At 24.7% G+C, this 23,210-nt stretch overlaps 1 protein-coding gene across 1 annotated transcript in view; it reads left to right on the top strand.

Annotated features, from left to right (window-relative positions):
• The first annotated feature begins 314 nt into the window (after positions 1-314).
• Positions 315-23,210, top strand: part of LOC145842137 (adenylate cyclase type 6-like) — a 36,855-nt gene continuing 13,959 nt past the window's right edge. The window contains exons 1-8 of the mRNA XM_082949527.1: positions 315-459; positions 7,917-8,057; positions 8,312-8,413; positions 12,682-12,961; positions 15,776-15,927; positions 19,335-19,426; positions 20,026-20,141; positions 22,457-22,619. Coding sequence (XP_082805653.1) covers positions 420-459; positions 7,917-8,057; positions 8,312-8,413; positions 12,682-12,961; positions 15,776-15,927; positions 19,335-19,426; positions 20,026-20,141; positions 22,457-22,619 — 1,086 coding nt within the window. The 5' untranslated portion in view covers positions 315-419. The remainder of the gene's footprint in view (positions 460-7,916; positions 8,058-8,311; positions 8,414-12,681; positions 12,962-15,775; positions 15,928-19,334; positions 19,427-20,025; positions 20,142-22,456; positions 22,620-23,210) is intronic.

A 23,210-nucleotide genomic window follows, 5' to 3' on the forward strand; every position in this document is an offset into this window, starting at 1 on the left:
GATAAAGTAAATGCAAATTTTATTATTTGAGCAATAGATAAAAAAAAGTTTTACTTTTTTTTACAGCTAAGTAGTTTTTACCCATCGAGCGGTCATTTTATTTTTATTAATTAAATTTTACACACATTTCCATTATTTGTTCTAACTAGTAAGTCAAAAAACTTAGTTTCTTTTTTTGTCGGAAAATTATTGTATTAATTATAACTTTAAGTGTTAAAAAAAATTCTAAATTAAACTTCAAGGTAAATTGCAAAGCATTTGTTGTTTAATCAAAACTCTTTTTTAGACTTCATATAAAATATTTAAGTCGTGAATATACATTACGAAAAAAGATAAAATAGCCCGCCAAATGTAGTTGACGAAGCTGGACTTTTTGAAATAAACCTACTAATTACCAAAACTGTGATTTTTTGTCTGAAATGAATACACTTCAAGTTACTAACAATGAAGAATCAAGCCGTGAGTTTTTTTTTATATGTCTATTGTAATATTTTAACATTAGTTGTAAATAATAATTTTGAATTAATGATTAAACCCTAGTTTTCAAGTTTGAAAGCTTTGCAAAAAATTGCGAACGAGTTAAAACAGAACAATACCGGATTAAGATGATATACATATATATACGTATTAATACAAAAAAAAAAAGTTTGTTTTGTTAAAGCATGCATAAAACACTCTCAACTCTATCATGACAAGTCGAAGTTAACTAAATAGAAATTATAATAAAAGAAGAAAAAAAATATTTTGATGTTTTTTACTTTGCTGTTCCTTCAATTAAAAATGCTATGTCAACGATTAGCTTAAACTATCAGAATTCAGGTTTTAACTGTTCGACTTGTTCAACAAAATTTTAGCAGCTACTTGTAGTCACTTAACTTAGCAACCAGGGGCATCGAGTGTGGTGGAGAAAAAAGAACTTATTGTTATTTTTTAAAACTTTTTAAATTGTTATTTTTTGAAATACTTTGCTTACGAACGGTTTAAAGGCTTATAGTAACTTTATCTAAGTTATTTAGTTTGAAAAAATTCAATTGTTTAACAAAATTTTTTCGCACCCCCTAACAACGTGCGTCGCCACTGTTGGCATTGAATCATTAAAAACTTAACCTTATATGAACTGCCCACTATCTTTTACTGATTTTAAAGCTATTACCTTATGATTTTTGAAAATATACTCAAAGATATAATATACGCAACTTACTTGAAGACACAAGTTATTCATTATAGTGTACTGATGTATGCTTGTTACCTTGTTAAAAGAGTTAGTACTGAACAATCGTCTAAAGTGACTCTGTTAGTAAAGTTATTCCATCTCAGTGTATTTGTTTGTACTGTAAGTACTTTTGCTTTATTTTTAACCACACAAAGCAAACTGACTTTCAAGCAGAATAAACCGCGTAAAAGTTTAAAGATTTTATTACTATAAGCAGTAAAGCTTTTACATTGTTGAAATAAAATTTTTTTGCTTTTATCAAAGACCGAAATTTATTTTATTCGTTTAAAGTTGTAAATTTTTTTTTATTCGTTTGATATTAAAAACATTAAACATAATTTTAGTTTGTTTTAAAAATATTACAAACACTACTTTACTTAAATTTTGTATAAAATATGCTTTGGTTTCGCAAAAATTTTGAACAATAATGTAGTTTAGTTATGTAACAGTCAACTAAAAAACTCAAATAAAATAACTTCAGTTAGCTTAACTTTAACATTAAAACATAAATCGTATAATGTTTGTTTGTAGTTAGACAAACTAAATTGTAAAAATAAATAATGGCAAAACCTCTCTTTATTTTTGGTAGCATAAAAGATAATTTGAGTTAATAAACTGTGATCTGTAGCTTAAGAAATATTATCTAATTACCTAACAATATTTTTAAACTTTGTAATAAAAACAGTATTCAAAATTAAACTAAATTAGTGAAATTAAACACCTTTTTTTAGAATGTATAAAATAAAATGAATATAAGATATAAAATTTTCGTAATTTGATGCTTTTTTATGTGTCTTAATTAAACATATAAAACTAAAGCAACTGCAAACGGATCTACGGTACTTAACTTATATTAAAAATAAAACAAAACAAACAAATTAAAAAGAAACTTTATATAAGGAAGAATACAAACTCTCACAGTTTTTATAATATGTGCAGACTAAGTATTAGTAGCAACGAGAGATTAACCATAGATAAAAGAAAGGGAATATTGCTGTTTAATTTCAAATAAATTTATAACACATATCAGTTGGTAGCAGCAATACTGGTAGATGCTACATATCTATTGGTAGCAGCAATAGTAGTAGAAGGTGCTAGTTGTAAGGTAGCAAAACTAGAAGTACATTTGTCAATTAAAAGTTCTTTTTGTATAAAATTTTGCACAAATGTGAGCTTAAATAAAAATTTATATTTTAAACTGTTTCATAAATTTTGTAGTTGTTAGCAGCAATGTAAGTAAAACTGCTTAATTTATTTCTAGTTCAAATACTTGTTAAGCTAATATTTTATGTTTAGTTTAGAACTTCGAACAGAGTTAAAAATTTGCTAAATAGAGTTCAAAGCTATAGTTTAGTTTTTTATTTATAATGTTTTACGTTTTAATTTTTTAGTTTACACGTTAATTGAGCTTGTTTATTTTACTTTTGTAAATTTCAAACCTTATTCAGCGGTAAGTAAGTTAGATTTACATTTTATAAATAAAATTCCAATTAAGTAGTTTTTGTTTCTATGCTGATAAAATGTTTAACTTTAGTTTAAGTTGTCTCATATACACTAAGGTTGCGTTTAATTAAAATTTTGATAATATATAAATACAAAATTTTGATTTGAAAATAAATTTCAGTTATTACCAGTTAAGTAAATTTAGTTTGTTTTTTAAAATTTATTCAAAAATTTATTTATAAGTTGCTAAAATAAACTTTGAACTTTTTGTACAAAAAAAAATCCTTGTGTATGCAATTTTCAAGTTAAAGTTAAATTCAAACATTACTGTTTTTTATTCAAAACTGTGCAAAAATTGTTAAGTTAATATTTATAAGTTAAAGTAATATAGGTTTTTAAAGCTGGTAATTTGATTTTAAGAATTTTTTTTATACATTTTTTTGCTAACTAATGTTTATTTAAACTTAATTAAAACTTATGTTTATGTAATGTTAACGTTCTTTTGTGAGAACTTTTATATCATACATTTTTAAATGTTTTAAAAACAAACACAAGTTATACAAACACTTGAGCAGCATGAAACAACCTTGGAATAATTATAAAGAATTTCTAGCCGGCGGGAAAACCTGTAAAAACAATCAATCTTTATAATGAAATATTTTTATTTTGTTGCATCGGTTACATTGCGTTGGTAATTTGAATTAAAATAACATCAAATTGAATTTTTTATCAGCTTCGGCCTTTTCATTTAACAAAAAATAAATGCTGTAAAGTACTAAACTGTAAGCATGGATGTTTATTTGTAAAAACAATCTTAACAAAGTAAAACTTACATCAGAAATTTTTTTAAAATCAATTGTGATGTTTAAGTTTAGCAAAGGGGCTTTTAAATATTTAGTTGGTAATTAAATACTTTGTCCAGGTACGACGTAAAAGTCGGTTGTTATTTTTGACCTTCAAATTAAGTAAAATAAACAAAGGATTTATTGTAAAGAAAAAGGGGTTTTCTACTTTTTTAAGCTAGCTTTAGACTTAAATTTAAATTATTTTTTTATCTCGTTGAACATTTGAACATAATCTTACAAATACTTTTATTACTCGCTGTTGTTAAAACAGATAATCTGTACAAATAATATAGAAAAACGTACTATTAGAAATAGAGAAAATAAGAATACTACTGCTGTCATTTGTAATCAGTATTTTATAAAAGCTAGTTTTATAGAAACTTTTAAATAACGTCTGTAGTTTTGGCCCTGATCCAAAAATGCCACAACAACAAAAACGCAATTTCGTGCTAGTGATTAAGTTCATGTTAAATTGAAATTAACAATTCCTTCAACAGCTGTTACTTCAATGTATCTTATCTTCTCGCGAGATAACAAACGTAACATTGTTTTCAGTTTTTGTTCTTTTTTATTGTAACAGATTTATCTTTATATCGAACCTTATTATAATTGCAAATTTTGTTTTTATAGCTAGCCTGTATTTCTGTTATCTTGTTTAAGTAACCTTTTTTTTGTTCGTGTTTGCATGCTAAGAGCAAAAAGTTTTTGTTTGCATTTAAGTTTTATTTTTTCTTACTTATGATTGAAAGATCAGTTACATAAACATCATAACTTATATTGATTAGAAGTAAGTAAAAAATGGTTAATTTTATATTTATAAAGTCCGATAAGTTTTATTTTAATTGTGTATACTTAACTTGTAAACAGTCACACTTTATGTCTTGAATATTCGTTATATTTAATTTATAGACTTTTAATATTTGTTATCAAAAATAAGTTTTAGAACTACTTTTGCTTAAATAATACAATTTTTTGACGTCTACAGTAGTTTATTAGTGAAAAATTAGTTTTACGAAGAACACAATTAGTATAATAATAAACTTTTTAACAAATGGAAGACACTGTGCTAAAATTATCTACAAACAAATTGCAAATATATCGTTCGACGTATCATTAAAAACAGGTAAAAGTTCTTGGTTAAACAAACCAGTAGTTTCATACAGTAAAAATTGTTATGTTTAAATTAGAATACAAGTTATAAAAAAAAGAAACCATTAAAAAAAAACTTTTGTCTTTGTTTAATTTTAATGTCTAGAAGTTTAAAGTCGACCAATAAACAAAATATTATGTTTTTTTCGTGTCTTCCTATCTTATTCTACATTTCAACACGTTTCAAAGTGATTTATCAATGAGTCTGAAAGCATCTCATTTATTTGTAGTTTGCAATTAAAAAATAAAACAAAAGTTCAAATAGTTTTTATTTAAGCAGTTTTTATTTGTAAAAAATTTTATTTTTATATCATTGTAATCGTATAGTCATTGTAAAAAATATTTTAGTTAATTTTTTAAAAATCAGCCGAATTTAGTTATTAAAACGATTTAACTTAGAGCAACTGCTAAAAAACCAATTAATGTTGTATATAAAATCAAAGAGGCCGCAATTTAAATTTACAAATTATCTTCTTCAAAACTTGCCAATATAAAATCATCATCAGCAAGCAGCAATGTAATGCGCGTAATTAAAACTCATCATTAAAACATTTACCTTTCATTTGTGACGCCACATGCGTTTGCTATGTAGGGGGTTTTTCGGTGTGTGTTGTGTTTTTGTAGAAGAAAGTAAATGTGGTTTTATTTTAGCTGTTTTGATGACAGCTGTGTGTCAAAAACATCGTTTTTAAATTTTTAATAAAATTTGCAAAATATTGATTTAACTTGATTATTGATTAATTAACTTCCTTGTTAGCAATTAGATTTCATGGTTGTACATCTTTGATTGAGTAAGAGAAATTTTTAATGTTGTACATTTATAAAGGACATTGTTAAGTTTAAAAAACCACAAGGCAAATCTTGAAGTGATTACACTGTTATATGACCTTAAAGATTGTAATTTTGATGAATTAATAAAAAACATGTATTACAAAGATTTAAATCAAAAGAACAATCCTGATTGTATTTATAAATAAAGAAATGATATTTTTCTAATTCCGAAATTCCTCGACATTAATAGGTAAAGTTGAAGTTTTTTTATGTCTAGTTTTTAATTTACGACGATTTCTATTTTCTTTTTCCTAAACAGCAACATTTCAGCATCAAGGGAATAAGTAAAAACAAATATTGCATATTTTCTTTAGATTCTAGCAGGTAAAATCAATACTTGTACCAAAAACAGCTTTTCACAGTTGTACAAAAACAACTTTACTCTCCTTCACGTGAAGAAGTAAAGGTTGAAAAAACCAAAGGAAACTTATATCAATATATTGAAAAAGCACGCAAAAATATAATATTTATTCATAACGGCACGCTGTGGTTGGATTAAATATTTATCAACAGTTTTTAGTAGAAACAGCGTTGATTTATCGATTTGTATTGAGCACATAAATGCATGTCTATATTTAAACGGTGGCTATAAATATCTCTGCGTTATATTACTTCGCAGCAGCTGAACTTTTAACCCTTGCATTGAAAGTCAATTGAATTGCATTGAACTTTTAAGATATGCTTGTTCTGTAGAAATTTTCACAAGCTTCTCATAAAACGTATCTATGTATAAACTAGATTGAAACATTTATTTCTATTGTTTTTACTCTTTTAATTTTCTTTTTCAAGCATTCAAATTTTTCTTTGACCATTTCTTTAAATCTAAACTAATGCTAAATATGGTATTTATTTTCTAAGTTGGATAAACATAAAAACAAAGCACACATTAACAAAACTTTAACCTCCTAAATACTCAAAACAGACTTTCTTCAACCGACTGATAAAACTATTTTGAAAGAGATATTTTTTTTTTGTTTTAAAGGAAAAATATATTCAATTTCATTCACTGACATATTTGAACTTTAATACATGCTAAATCAGCTTATTACCTTTTGCTTAACATTCAACAAATTACTCACTAAACTATTTTAAATATTTTCAATTATAGAAACAGCATTGGTAGGAACTGAAAAGTAAAATTAAACTTTCACCATAGTCTGAGAACTTTTATACATTTTCAATATAAACAGTATTCGAAGGTTTGAAATCGTACTTCTATACTTCTTATTGTATTTGATAATCGTTTACGTTTTTGTCATTTCAGTCTGTACGAAATGTAAGCTTGTTGTACCCGTCAAAGTTCTGTGTTTTTGTCTTTTGATTTTCCATACTTTAATGAATTTTGTGCTACATAGTTTTTTCAACCTTAATAAGATATGCAATGCAGAAGCTCATATTATTTTTTTTCTACAACTTGTGAACAATAACATTAAAATAAACAGTAGTATAAAACTGAACAGTTTAAAAAGCTACTTAAATTGAAAACATTTGTTGTAAGTTTGTTTTGTGTTGTTTTACTGTACGCATGTTTGTCGTTAAAGTTAAAAGTTTTTTAAAGTTAGCATTGAAGCCAAGAATAAAACTTTTGTATTTAAATTATAACGGTATATAAAACTCTTTTTTGTCATTAAAAACAAGTTAGATTTGTTTACAAATATATTTTATACAAAAGTTTCACTAATTGCATCAAAAAATTTAGTTTAAATTTTATGGCTAAGTGCATTTAAATATTGTTTTTTTATAGTATTTTTAAAAAAAGCAAAACTGTATTGTTTTTTATATAAAAATACAAGTTGTTTTTTAAAGGAAGTGCAAATAACTAAACTTTATTTTGTTAAACTTTTTAGCTTCTCAACTGACTTTAAAAAATTTCAGATTTGTTATAATTTGTTTTAAGTTGTGTTATTATCAATATAATTTGTTTTTTAATTACTTTTTTTTTTCTAATGCAATAAAACACTTCATTGGCTACTTTGTAGGCAGTATAATGTTATAAAAAATTTTATTAACCACAAGAAATCTAAATATTTTCATATACAACAAATAAAACTACAATTTTTTATTATTGAAACCTTTTACGTTGTATTACCATAACTTTTCATTGAAATTATTTCATTGAAATAATTTCACTTCTTTTCATTGAAGTAAAACTTAATTATTTTGAACATAAAATTAACTAAAACATTGTAAAATCAGTCAACGTGCGAAAAAGTATCTCTGAAAAGCATGAAAAGTATAAAAATGCATGTTAAAACTTTCAACTTAAACAAAAGCTTAATAACAGATTTTTTTTATATTTAAAGTTTTTATGAAAACAACATGATGCCAAACTTTTTAACCTTAATTTCATTTAACTCATGTTACTTTTTGTTTTCCTAAATATTTATAGAAAACCCAAAATCCTTTACTTTTTAAAGATTAATATTGCTAAACAGGTCCTTTGCTTTCCGGAGTCACCTTTAAAAAAGACGGGAAAATGGTCGGAAAAAACCTGAACAAAGTTGAAGTTGTTGTTGAAACACAAACGAATAGCAACTTGAATAAAAATAACAGCGAAAAACAAAAATCTAACATAAGTTTGTTGTTTTACTTTACTATTTTAATTTCATAGTGTAAACTACAAACTCATGAAACTCAAGCAGTTTTCATTAAAACCCCGTTAAACCACAATTGATAATATATGAAAGCAAAAAAAATAGTTGTAGTCGCATCTTTCAGTATAAACAGTCTGGTTGTTGAGCGTATGAATTGCGTTCAACAACTGACAGCTGTTAATTAATGATTGTTAAAACAGTTAAAAATACTTAAAACTAATCATTAACAAAATTAGTCGGAAGCCCTCGACCAGACAGCAAGACGAGATCCGGCAGGTTTCTGGGTCTTTTTCGACCGAAGCTGGCCAGATCGGACCTGGACGACAACAAGCATTCGCGTTAGTGAGACTTTAAATTTGTTTAAACTGTAAGCTAGATTTCAAATTCAATTGCAACTGTTGCGCACTTTACCTTTGAAAGTTTGAAAAGTTATGCTCTTCTGCAATCCGCATTTGTGCTCTGAAGGTCTTTTGCAGGTCCTCGTGGCGTTTTGTTTACCGCATTTGATAACTTGTTTACAAATTTTTTTTCAAATTAAGTTAACTTTGTTATATTTGCGTTAGAAATATTTATATAGGAAGCTTTCGTAAAGAAAAAATTATAGGAAAAACTGCATGTTCAAATATTGTTTACCTGACAGACTAAGTTCTTAACATCACTTGCAATATTGATTTTAGATAACCAGTTAAATAAGCTACAAAAAAAAATTCTAAAAATTCTTTACAACACTATTCACTCGGATAGATAAATAGAACAAATAAATTATTTATCAACACACAACTCGCATAACTCAAATGCAATACGTACACTGTTTTATTATTTTATTGAAAATTTTCACTGAATAAACCGAATACTCGAGTTTCGCTTGCTAAGTTGAATAAAACTGTTGTTTCTTTCCCATCAATCAACAGTTTATTTTTAAATTTTGGAAAGAAGCTTTTAGTCAAACTAGGTTCAAATGTATGATAACTTTTATAGTAAAAGTCTTTTTTTTGAAATACTTTCGGTGGCTTTGCATCGAAAGTTGACAAGTTTCTCTCTATTTTTATATGAAACTAAACCACTTAAATTTCAAGTTAGTATTTTAAAAGAGAAAATAAGTTCATCATCAAATGACAGTATATTTTTTTGTTTAAATGTGTCAGATCAAAAAAAAAATATTCAAAATGTTTATTTTTTATAATGTTAGTTTAATTAAATTAATTAAATTATTTTTACTACAAGGGTTGCCTTGTTACTTTATGCTTTGTTGTTTTAAATAATAATCTAATAATGATGCAGTTTTTTTTAGCGTATACAACTTAACTAACTTAAAACGTCAATTAGTTATCTTTTTTTTTAGTTGTATGGAAACAACGTTTTTAAGTTTCAACAAACTTGTTTTTTATTTTTAAAGTTTTAAAATTGAACAATGTTTTTAAATTTAAAAACAAGCAATCGATTTATTACCTTTTTTTAGTTTATTTTCAATTCACTATTTTGTAACTAATTTCAGATCTTATACAAATAAAGAGCAATAAAACTAAAAAAAAAGTTTTGTTATTTCCGAACGATTAATAAAACTTTAAGTTTAAACAATTGAAGTAATTAATTTAACATGTAAAGTTTTAAACAAATTTTCGCTGAAAATGTTAATTCAATTAAGTTTACAAAAAGCTCTATGTACAAGCTTTTTGTTCAAAAAACTCAATAATAGAACTTTATCTTTTTTCCCCTAAATTATAGTGTTATACACGAACATTTTTTATCTAATAAGTTAAAAATTTTACATTTTAAAGTGAACATACTTGCTTTAAAGTAACAAGCATCATCAATATCAAAACTAAAAAAAAATGAATTAGCGTTAAGGATTTTTACCATATTTTATAATTTTTTTTTGATACAGTAAAATGCTTTATATGTTTTTATCTCAAAGAACAATAATGTTCTTCAAATCATTTAATTAAAAAACTAAAGTTTTACAAAAATACAAATAATTAGGGATAACTTAGTATAGAGATTTTTTTTACACAAACTAGTCTTCAGATGTATTTCACACTTAATACAATTTTACGATTGGTTGTCTTCTTTTTTAAACTAACTTGTTTTAAGTTTCTACAGTACACCTTTTTAGATATTTTTTTATAATACGGAAATCTTTGATCATAATAGGTTTATTATAAAAGTAATAAACAAATTTTTCAAAGTGAACAAAGTAAAAAATTCATTTGAGGCATTTCGAAGCCAAACTTAAATTAATTGTTACGTGATACTACCAATTGAATACGTGATATGCTGATGATTTTGTAGCCAGGAAAATTATCATAAACAAACAAAGCTTTTTTTACCAAGAAAAATGAGAAAAATAGAATAAATTAATGTTGATTATTTCCTGTATTGAAGGTGTATGTTGATACAAAATAGTTTTTCTTATAAAACACACGTATCTTTATACTTAAAAGTAGATTTTACTAAATATATAAAGTCTTATGAAAAGTGAAGTTATATGAAGACTTTGGTAAAATTGTTATTTGTGTAATTTGTGTTTTGTTCTTAAGATGGTTCAAATTACTAATTAAAAGATTTTTTTTTAATTATATTTTCAAATTGACTCAAACATACAGATTATTATACTTTCTTTCACAACCATAAATAAGTTGTTTATTAGCTTCTAATTTTTTCTATAAAATAGTATATTTGTAATTTGCTAGTTGAATTGTTCTTCTAATTCAAACTTTTAAGACTATTATAAACCTTTTTTGTTGCAAGTACAATAAAACTCTAGCTAAACTCAGTAAAAAATATTTTCATTTTATAAGTTCTGTTCTATATGTAATGCTTTAGGTATTATGTAACATTTTATTTAAACTTTATACTTACTTGGAAGCGTGATGAATCATTTATTAAAGCATACTTGTTTTTATATTAAGTAAGCGCTCTTAAATAATATAAAATTAATACATCATTTATACAGATAAAATTACTAATGGTCAAATAAAATGTCACTTCATTTTCTTTAAAATAAAAATACAACTTTAAAGCACACTTTTAAAGCACACTTTATCTATTAAAGTAACTTTTAATATCTTTTAGAAAAGTTACAAAAATACCTAAACCGTTAATTTTGTTCAAAAATAATGTACAGATGATAAACTTTTACGCTAAGGTAGTAAATACAATTAATATTTTAACAAGTTGTACTTCGTAAAAACACAAATAAGGACAACATATTAATATCTATTATAAGACATTTATTATCAATAAGTTATAAAATTTATATTATAACTTGTATAAAAACATACTTTAAAAATAGTGTTTAATATGCTGAGTGCATGTATACTACAAAAAGTTTCTATGAATATACTAAATAAGAAAATTAATAAGCATACTGTAATAACGTCAGACTAATTTGATTAATTTAAATATTTGACCTTTTAAAACAAACTATAATTAATTGAACTGTTAAACCTCTAAACATAAAGGTGGTAAATCTCAATTAAAAATAACAAAACATTAAACGACATCTTATAAGTTTTTGCCTTTTTAAACAAAATTTTGTTTTGGGATTCTTGAATAAACTTTTACAGTTTATAGCTGATTGTCGCAAATGTTTTTAATTAAGAAAATGTTTTAAAAGTTATGCTTGTACTTGCATTTTTTTAAACAACTAAACTTTTTTCTTAACTGTTTTCTTTAATTCGTTTTTATAAGGAATTATAGTTTCGTAAGTAAGAAACTAGTAAAGTTTGTAAAGCGTGTTTTTTATTAGTTTTTGTCCTAATAAACTTTAATATAAGTTTTTAGGTCAGTATGCGCTTAAATACAAGCAAAACAAAAGTTATACAATTTGTTTGTTGTTTACTTACGTTCTTAAAATAACTTTTTGTTTACATAGTTTATCAAACCATTGAATATGTACTTTTTTTGTATTCATCTTCCAAAAATCTTAAGTATACAGTTTTAAGTTACTCAAGCTTCCTTAAAAACAAAATCAAAGCTAGCTTAGCAAAAAAACTTTTGTTTGAATAGTTTTAAAACTATTATATGTTTAACTCTATTTTAACAAAAAAAAAATTCTCTAAGTCTGCTGACGGGAAGGTTTAGAACATGTTTTAAAGTTAATTATTTATACTTATAAAATTGTCCTGCGATGATTAAACACTGTTTATGAGTTTGTAAAGTTAATGAATGCTTTTTACCTTTGTAAAGTTTAATCACAAAAGTTTTTTACTTATTAAAAAATTCCAACGTTAGAACTTTAAGTTTTTTATTGATTTACAAGTGGTTTTTACGACTAAAGGCAAAACATAAAATATAATATTTATTTTTCTGAAAGTGCAGCTTAAAATTTTGTAAAATCAACTGCACAACTTTAAAAGTACTTTCCTATACTTAATATTTATTTCTTTCACAGGTTTATTTACATACACAAACTTAATTGCTTCTGTTTAGCAATCAAATTAAGCAAACGATAAAGTAGTTAAAAACCAAAAACGATTGAAATCGTACTTAAATCACTTGTGAAATGTTAATTAGAAGTTTTGATGTTTTTTTACAACAACTTAAAGAAAATTATTTTTTCTATGTTTTTATTCAACAATTAAATTTGCATTCTAAATCACTTCAGTGCCAATCGACAGCCCTTCAAACCGTTCGAGCGTGACGACCAGACTCGGATCAGTCAAGGGAAAATCCCCCAACTTGCCCAAGCCCCCAAGTCGCCATGACAACCACCAACAGCGACATCACACGGAATCCCCTCAGGTGAAAAAGAAGGGAAACTTCCACATCACTCACAAGTGGGAGTCGGAGGGTCAAGTTTTCCCCGCCAAAACCTCCAAGCCTCCGCCTGCCCAAGAGGAAGTCGGGGAATCACCTAAAAGCACCGCCAATTTGTCAACAATCTGGTTTGTTAATATTTGAAATTAGTATTATTACTGAGAAGTGTTAAAATATACATTAGTTAACTATCTAATGAAAATTTTTATGTCATTAAAAGACATCATTCGAAGCGATCTTATCAAACTTTGAACTCAATTTTTATTCCGTAGAAAATTATGAAAATCTTAAATTAGCTTAGCTAGAGAATTAGTAAACAACAAGCTGTAGTAAGTAAGATGGCAAACAAGTAAAACGCAGCTTTATATGTTCATTTCAAACACAAAGATCAAAGTATTATAAATGTAATATTATAATATTGAAAGTAAAACCACTTTATAGCATCACTAAGTTTTTAAAATTTATTAAAATTAAAAAATAATACCAGGTATTATAAATTAAAGTATAAATCTACGTAAACATTTTTTTTTGCATTAAAAGTTGTTTCATTATTAGCTTAAGAAAAAAGTTAAAAACTTCACTAATTTGAGGATATGATGTTTTCATTTCAATCTAAACTGCTCAGTTAAAAGTGAAAAGTTTTGGTTTACTTTTATAGTATTTTGTTTCTATGAGAAAGAAAGTATTATTCAAATTGTATAAACTTTCCTTCTGAATTTAAGTACCGTGAGATCTATATTCTGTATAAATGACATACTACACAATATGAAAATTTAAGTTATAAGTATATCAAACAAATATGAAATTTTTGAGAAAAAAATTGTTTCGTCTTTTAAGATATAAAGTAAGTAATAGTTTTCAATAAAAAAAAAACTAATCTATTAATAACAACAGCGCTTTATCATATAATGTTTCGTATTAGCTGTTTGAGACATGGCAAGAACATTGAAGGTCAAAATGCATAACTATGTATTTGTTTGAGAATCTTTGAGAAATATGAAATTAAGATAAAGAACAATCTATAAAAAACCTTATAGTTTTATCAACAACCAGCATACATAAAATCAATATCTATTTATTCAACTTTTAAAAACTTTACAACAAAATACAGTTTATGTCAGAAAAATATTCTGTTTTGACTGGTAAAAGCCTCATAACTTTTTAAATGCTTACAAACACTTTATTAAAACAACGATAACAATAAAACATTTTTGAAAAGCAAGCAAAAATCGTAAATATTTAAACATCTGTCTGTGACCTAGTTGCCTTGTAATGACCCACTAAACTATCGTCAACGTGATTTGTTTTAATAAATTCCAATAAATAAATTGGATCGTGACCTTTGAAACGTCATAATGCAAATGTGACTTTTGTAAAATTTTTTGATTAAAGTTCAAAATTGCAGTTTTTGAAATTGGTATTCCACTTAAAAGGTTAAACTTTTATTCGTTGTTTCTAGTTGAAAACATATAAAACATTCAAACCGTTCAAGTTTTAGTTATAATATTTGATATGGGTTATAATACTTAATAACCGCACTAAAACTATATTTTATGTACTGATCGAATGTGTTAAAATAGTTTTATTTAAAGAAACAAAGCTGATTTTACGACTATTTATAGCTGAATAGACACTACAAAAGTTTCCTGTTAACACTAATTTAATAACTTTTCAATAAAACTTTATTATTAAGACTGTACTGGTTTTTTAATGAAAAACACTAAAACTTTTAAGTTAAAACTATTTTTATTAAAATAGATACTATAAAAGTTTTCTGTAAAGATTTGATTACCAATACATTGTTACAATATTCAAAAAAAATATTTTATTTAATTAGTGATAATATGTTGATTGTTTTAAAACTTCAGTTTACTTTCTTTATTTATTAAATCTGAAAATATACTGAAGTTTTAAGTTTATAAAGTTTAAAGTTTTACAAAAGGTTAAGTTTTAAATTAAGTAAATATCTAGTTTTATACTAAGGGATTTTTTGATTTAGATATAAGATTCAATTTCAAACTATCAATTTATAATTTATCATATTTACTTAATAATATACTATTGACAAAACTATGACTATTTTAAATGTTTGATAACCAATTTTTTTAGTCAGCAACAAAGCTTATTAAGTTAATGAAAATTCTTATTTTAATTGTAATCAATTTTTAGTTTATTGAAGCATTCCTTAAAATTCTCTGACAAATTAGACAAAATTTATATTAGTACTGTTATACTTTTAGATTTAGATTTACTTAGTTATGATATTTCTTTTTGTTTTTGCTGTCAATTGTTATGTTTGTTTTTAAAGTGTAGTTTTTAAGTTTAATTTTCTTTTATGTTTAATTTATTGGGAAATTACACTATAAACTATAAGGTTAGTTTCAATAAACTAAATTTTTATTTGTTTCTCGTTACAACTGGTTTTGTAGTTATAAAAATCTTAAGTTTAGTAATTACAAGTGTAGTTATCATTAAGCTTGATGTAAGATATTTTATTAGATTTTATAAAGAAACCTAAAAAATGGGAAATTGTTTCTAGAAAAGATTTTAAATCAAAACTGATGAACTTTAAGTTTTCCATGTTTATTTATGTGCTATTTGGAAAAACTCACTGCAGTTGTTTTATAAAACTTAAAAAAAATTGTTTTCTAAGTCACAAAAGCAATTCTAAAAAGTACAATTTTCTTTTAATTACTTAAAGTATACTTCAAAGAAGTTTCAAAAATATACGGTTTGATATTAGATTTAAAGTTTTGACAAAAATTTAACTTTAAAATATGTTTTTCAACAATCTCATCATGTCATGCTTAAATTGTAAGTTGCTATTTAGTAAATTTGATACACAAAAAGTGAAATGTGACAATTTTAACAACGAAATAAATCATAAAAAGTATAAAAAACTACAAAATCATTACACAATAGGACGATAACAATTTTCACAGGAACGTTATAAAGAAAGAAGCAGGTAAATATCGTCTTTCATACGACTCTGCATCTTTTGAAGATCTCTACCAGAGGTACTTCTTCAGAACAAACGTGAAGATGCTATCCTACCTAACATGGATCCTATTCTTTCTATGCATTGTATTATCAGGTATCTAGTTGTTTATATTTACAAACTAATTAGTAGGCTATTATTTTTACATCTGGGTTTTATACAAAGTAGTTGTATTTAGTTTTTTTACGCGAAATAATCGTAATACTTAAAAAACTTATACTCTGTAAGTATTTTTCAAACTGCAAACTTTTTAAAATTTAAGGGCATAATTACTACCAGGTTAGTAAAACATATCAGGAATTATTACCCTTAGCCTAGAAATGTTTTTGAAGTTGCATACTGTTTAACGACAACACTTTTAAAATACATATAATAAAACTTATAACTTAGAAATATAGTTATTTACCAGTCAGAAAATGATTTATCAGGTCCTGATTCAGGTATTATTATATGTGGAATACAAACTTCTCTATCCAAGTAATTTAAAGTAATTTTATTTTATACCTAATCGAAGAAAAAAACATTAAAACTATTTTATTTTGTTGTTTTTATACTTTTATACGGTATCTAAATAGACGAACGAACCTTTTAACAATAAATAACTATAAATTCAAATTAACTTCCGTGACAAATTAACTTATATTTTTCTAAATCGAAGCTAGTTTGCATGTTTCCTCTATGATTCAATTATTTTTGTCGATTTGCCTGGTGCATTCTAACGTAATTACATCAAAAAAAGATAAATTTAGTATTGTGATATTAGTAAGGTTCCCCCAAATTTTTTAAATACTTTTAGTGTAACACAGTATTTCCTATTAGTATATGCAGGTAATTTTAACTCTGAAGGATTCTAATTCAATGTACCTATTTTTTAATGTTCCTTTTTTATTTGCATGTTAATTTTTAATGTACGAATTGATTTTCAAGCAAGCTACTATACTTTATTGAATTTTTTTTTTCTTGATTTAAAAAGTATAAGTCTTCAACCTAACAATGCAAAGTTTATATAAGTTTACTAAAACAACAGAACTAAAACTGTATAAATATTAAATGAAACTAAACATGGAAAAAAATTTAAAATTAAAGAGTTTAATGTTTTTAAAACTTACTAACAAGGTAAAAATAAATAAGGCTGTTAAACTTTTTTGTTCAATCAATTTGTTAATACTTTTTTTTCTTAAAATATTTTGGAAACTTGTGAAGATGTAACAAGACATTGTTCTTTAAAATATGTGAGAAAGATATTTCAGACATTTTAAACCGATTATATTGCAAAATGAAACTCAATATTCGTCTTTTACTTTAACGACTTATAATTCGATAATTAATTCTATCATTGAAATCAACTTTCTGCTACAACATGCAAAAGTTTAAATCTTAAAAATCAAACTGTTGGATTTATGGTCAAAGTAATAACATATTTAGAGCTTTTTATACTTTAAGCATAAAACTCTTTTGCTTATTTAGCAACAAAACTATTTTTTGTTTAAAAGTAATAATAAATTTCAATTTAAAACATCATTCAATTAGTATTATTATTATCTTCTGTACCTATAAAAACAAACTTTTGTTTATGATGCCTTCCTTTTTAGATAGTTTTTTATTTATTTTACTCCAAAACTTCAGATTTTAAACTATGTTTTGATTTAAAAGTTTATATTAAAGGATAAACTTTCAATTGAAAATTATAAAACTTTGTACCGAAGTAACTTTTATTTTTGTTGATATTTAAAAGTACATCTTGAGTTAAATTCATAAGGTCTTTAGTTCACACGTTTAGACAGAAGTGGCTTTTCTAAGAAAAAAAAGCGGAAAATTGGAACTTTCTTTCAGACCTTTATACTGGAAACGTTCCGTGAATTTCGTAATACAAACTATTTTAACGGCATGATCGTTTAAATTGAAAAACGCGGGTAAATTTGACCGCGAAATGAGCTGAATTGGCTCTTTCATAAGTTGACGTATGCATGAAATAGGCCGTTATGGGTGTTTTTGGTGTTTCAGGTACAACTAAATTTACTTTTGACTAATTTTAGGCTTTAAATTAAGAAACTGATTAATTTACACTATTACAGAATTAAAGTTAGTTTAATAAAGTTTTGTCATACTTGTAGAAAATAGCTATTTACAACTTGTTCTACTTGTGATTGATGGTTTAAAACTGTTCTGCATCAAATTTTGCAAACATATACCTCTTTTTTAACAATAACTTAAATATGGTGATATATTGTGTTAGTTGTACAAAATACAAGATGTGATTTTGAGAGTAAAGTTTAAAATCATTATTTCTGTTTGTTTATAAAAGTTGTTTGGTGTTCTGAAATTAATAAAAAAACACTTTTATTGCAGCTTTAAATTTTGTATTATTACGTCACAAAATTGTTTTATTGCAGTTTATTGCTTTTCAACGTCATTGAGAGCAATTTATTTAACTATAAAGTATACAAGCAATTTCCCAAGATAAATACAACGGTATACAGCGTCTGCGTAATTTCAATTAATGATTAGATATTTGCACAGCGGAAAGCTAAAAAAGCACAGGGGTATGTAGATTTCAATCGCACTGTTCATTATTTTTGTTTATCTAAATTTTATTTTAGATGTTTAAACGTTTTAACATCTAAAATATTTTAGATGTTTAAATTTATCTTTCAATCATTTGGTAAGTAGATTTTTTTTGCACTATTCATTATTGTTACTAAATAAACAAACTATAAAGTGTTTGTTTTAAATGTTGGAGTTTCAAAACAAAATAAAAGAACTTTGAACACAGCGTTTTTCGGCTAAAAGGTGCGTACTATACCGGCAGTTCGTACCTAGATGGCAGGTTACTCTAAAATGTTATTAGGTTGTAGTTACGTTTTGTTCAAAATAATTGAAAAATATAACTTTTAAAAATAAAAATGAATTATAAACATTTAGATTAAATATCCTAAGTTCAACAGCTTATTTAGTTACTTTTAAACTTTTAGTACTTTGTATTTTTAAGCCTAAAGTTTTTATAACTTATTAAACTGTAATTTTTTTATTCTCGTTTAAGCTTTAATAAGCTTAGTTTTCAAATTTTCACAAAGTTTATGTAAATATATCACAGCAAAAAAAAAACTATAATTTTTTATCTGATCAAAAAATATTTTAAACTGGTTTAACCCTTTACTGACGGTATTTTTTCAATTTAAAACTCTCATAATCTCATTGCTACTAGGCTTAAGAGCAGAAAAGAGTCGCTAAAAAGTAGTTATTTAATTCTACGCAAAGGACAAAGCAAGCAAAATTACTACAAACAGAAGGGATAATTTTCTGTTAAAACGTACAAACCTTTGTAACTTCAACAATCAAAACGACCGTTATACCTTATTTTTCAATTTAGTTTTCTATAAATTTCTTATATTTAGTATTGCATAAGCTTTTGTAGTTTAAAATACTTTGGTCATTCAATATAGTAATTAAACGTTTTATGAAACTTTAATTACTGAAATTACTTACAAATATACTTTTTACAGTGTTTTACTACTACAAACCAGCTAAATTGACAATGAATCCGTCACTTGCTTGTGGAATGGCAATTGTTATGTTGATGTCTGTTATATTGCAGGTTTATTTAATTGTACTTATTTCTTGTTTATTTGAGATTTAACATTACGTCTATTAGTAATTGACTTTAAGCAGAGTTTATTACTAAGAATTTTAGTTTTAAATATTAAAGCGTTTTGAGCTAATATTTGTTCACAAGTGTGTTTATTTAGTTTTCGTTATTAATTTTGAATTTATATTTGTTTTTACAGTTATATCTATGTGTGACGTTTATACTAAACAACACTAACACTTTCTTTTGATGATAAATTATTAAATTAAAGTTACGAAAAAAAAAGCAAGACGTTTCTTAATCACTAACACTTAAGCAAGCAAAATACTGAAGTTTAAAGTTACTTATCCTAAAATAATTTGCTTAAAAATCTTATGAAATGTTTCCCACTTTAGTTTAATTGTTATGCTACTAGTTTGTATTATTTGCATCTTATGTTGTAACAAAAAGTCAAAGTAATATTTTTGAAGATAAACTACAAACTGTGATTATTAAAATTTGATTACAAGCATTGACGAAAAATCAATAAACTATTATCAGAATATAAAAAATACTTAAAATATCAATAATTTTTGGTTTATAATTCAAACAGATAAAATTCTTTACAGGTGTTTTTCAAATGCAACACGTTGCGCCATCACGTGGTAAAATTCGTTTCTTACGTCATAATGACGTTTCTAATCGTCATCAACATCATAATGGTGGCGATAGTTGAACCTCACAGGTCAGTAAGTTTTCTTTTAAATTAAGGATGTCGGTTTTTCAGTTTGAGCTCGATTGTCTTTTTAAACCTTTAAAGTAGTTCAATAGTTTTCAACAAGCTTCGATATTCTCTAATAAAACACTTCTTTAATAAAAAACTTCCTTATGAATGTTAATAACTTGACTGTCGTTTTTGTAATTACATTCACATTTTTTTGAGGTTATATACAGTTTTAAAAGCTCAAAGATATACAAAATGTATATTGAGATAGAGTTTTGATAACTTAACTAAGTCGTTTAATTTAAGACGCTTATTGTTATACCGGATTAAATTTTATTTTGTTGATGCAAACTTCTTGTTCATCTAACATTTATGTCATTAGGTCAATATCTGTACTGGGTCAGCTTTTAAATTATTAACCTTAATTGATAAGATCAAAGTAACTTCTTGTGTATAACTAAACAATCTTGTTTAATATTGTGTTTAGTTTTTATTTTGAAAAATAAGATGTATCTGTTTTTGTTTCAGTGTAAACAAAATGAAAAAGTATTTCATTGTTTTATCGATTAAATAATTAAGCAGATAAAAGGAGGTATCACAGTTCTTTTACACAATTATTCATGACATTTCACTAAAAACAAAGTGTTTAATTAAGACTTCTGTTCTTTTATTTTGACCTCATTATTTTGACTTATAAGTTATTTTACAAAGTTTTCTATTTTTATAAATGTATATTTTTACAGATAAACACATCAATTCTGCATTGAACTAAAAATATTATGTATTGAAAATACAGCATTTAAGTCTTAACAAATGTTGGTTTTTTAATTGCAAAACAATTATTAAAAAAAAATTTTAAATAAAAATATTCTCTTAACATATGTTTTTTTACTGTATACTGTTTACTTAAGTATTTTGAAAAAACGCTGTAGTATTAAAAAGGTAAATACTATTGGCAATAAACTCATTTGACACTATTAATACTCTAATAAAACAATCTTAAAACAATTTATTCTTTTCTTTACTTGTTTTTAAATGGAGAAAAAGTATTATTTATCTCAATTAAGGTTATTTTACCGTAACATTTGTCTTTTCTTGTTTTTATTATTATAAAAATAGCAAACGAAATATTATTTGAAATTAAATAAAAACGCTCAAAAAGTCAATGGACGATACTTTAAAATAAATATCATACAATCTAAAAGGAATTTATCTGAGTTTAATAAAACTCTGTTTTATATCTTCGAGTAGTTTTTGATATTGCTAATTAAATTGGCGTAAATCAGTTTTATAATTATCTATTGAATTGCTTTTAATCGTTTTAGTTACAAATTACACAAAAGCTAAACTCAATAAAGCTTTTAAGCACTTTTAACAAAAATTATTTTTAAGTATTTTTATTAAAAAATCAAGACTTTAAATTATTCTTTTTAGTTAAAAAAAAGACAAAAAACAAAAACAGGAAAACTTCAACTATTTCAGATAAAAGAAAACCATTCTTTAAGTGTTTGGTTTAAGTGACACGTTAAACAAAATTTAAACTCCATTTAATGTGAAATGGCATTTACTAACAAATGTACAAATTGAAAACAGAAAAATATTATAAAATACAGATAAAGATAAGCAAAAATTTTCATACGGTTTTATTACAGTTACAAAAAAATATATACTTGTTAACAATTTTCTTAATTCTAAAAGTTTATAAAACAGTTTATTTAAATTTTCTACCAGCTTAACATCTGATAAACAAAAAAAAATTGTAACGCTGTAAAAACTATTAATAAAATTCCAATGCTTTTTATTTATAGAATAGTTTAATGATACGTTTTTCTCTCATTTAGCTTAATAAGTTTAAGTTTCTCTATAGTATTTTAAATAGTATCTAAAATTATATTTTTTCTACATAGTAATTTAACTGAAAATTTTTAAATACTAAAATAGAACTTGTAAAATTACATATTTATACTAGTTAAAATATTTTTTCTCCTTGTATTACATTATATCAGGCTGTTGTGGGGAAAGTTTGACAGTTATTTACATTACTTGATGTAATTTTATAAAATTTTTAATTCTCAATATTTAATAATGCTAAATATTTTCTAACTATATTTGTTCTCTTTACTTTAAATATATGTGTTTATACACCAAAATAAAATATTTTCTGTTGTACTTAAGTTTTGTCCTATTTGATATTTCATGGCTTATAAATTAAAAAAAAATATTTTTTTGCAAGTTCTTTAAATAATTAGAAATAAATTTGTTTTCACACTTTTTGTTTAATTTTTTAAATAATTTTTAGTTAATGTAAATACTCTTAAAACTTTTCAAATTTCCAGTTCTTCATATATGGCGTGGCTGACGATCTTCACAATTTACATTCTCTTCACAATGATGCCGATCCCAATTAGCCACCTAGTGGTCACATGTCTACTTCTCATTACTGCTCATCTGACTGTGTCTTACATGGCCCATCCCAACAAAGTAGTGCATAATCAGCAGGTTTGTATGAGGATTCTAAAATTAGTTTATTAGGATAGATATTCATTAGTAGTTTACTTATATGGCCAATCATAATAAAATATTTCACAATCAGCTGTTTCATCTAGTGAAATATTCTAATCTGGGATATTTTAATGTAGTTCAGAGCTGATAGATTAAATGAAAATAGCTTATGCGGCAAATCAAGCAAATATTGTTCGAAATCAACGAGTTACTTTAAAATGTAAATGCATTTAATTAGGAATACGCTTATTATAAGTTGAACTCATAATTTAAAGAGACATTTTGTTTATAATTTTCTTATATTAAGATTAAAGATATAATATTCGATGTATTACATAAAGTTAAAAGAGCTATCTAATACGTGTATTTTTAAATCTGATAAACAATACTTTCTGTTATTTTCCACTTTGATCACACAAAAAAAAATCTTGAATTATTTTGTATTGTATATAAATGTAAACTCTTGTTTTTTTTTTTTTGAGTTTACATGGAGGCAAGCTTCAATAACTTTAAAATAATTATGAAGTACACATATGTTTAACAAAAACTAAAGTGTATTGCAAACATTTTTTACAACAGTTTGTTCAA

The sequence above is a fragment of the Thalia democratica genome, chromosome 8 (assembly GCF_965202585.1).
Source record: "Thalia democratica chromosome 8, ktThaDemo2.hap1.1, whole genome shotgun sequence".
NCBI lineage: Eukaryota > Metazoa > Chordata > Thaliacea > Salpida > Salpidae > Thalia > Thalia democratica.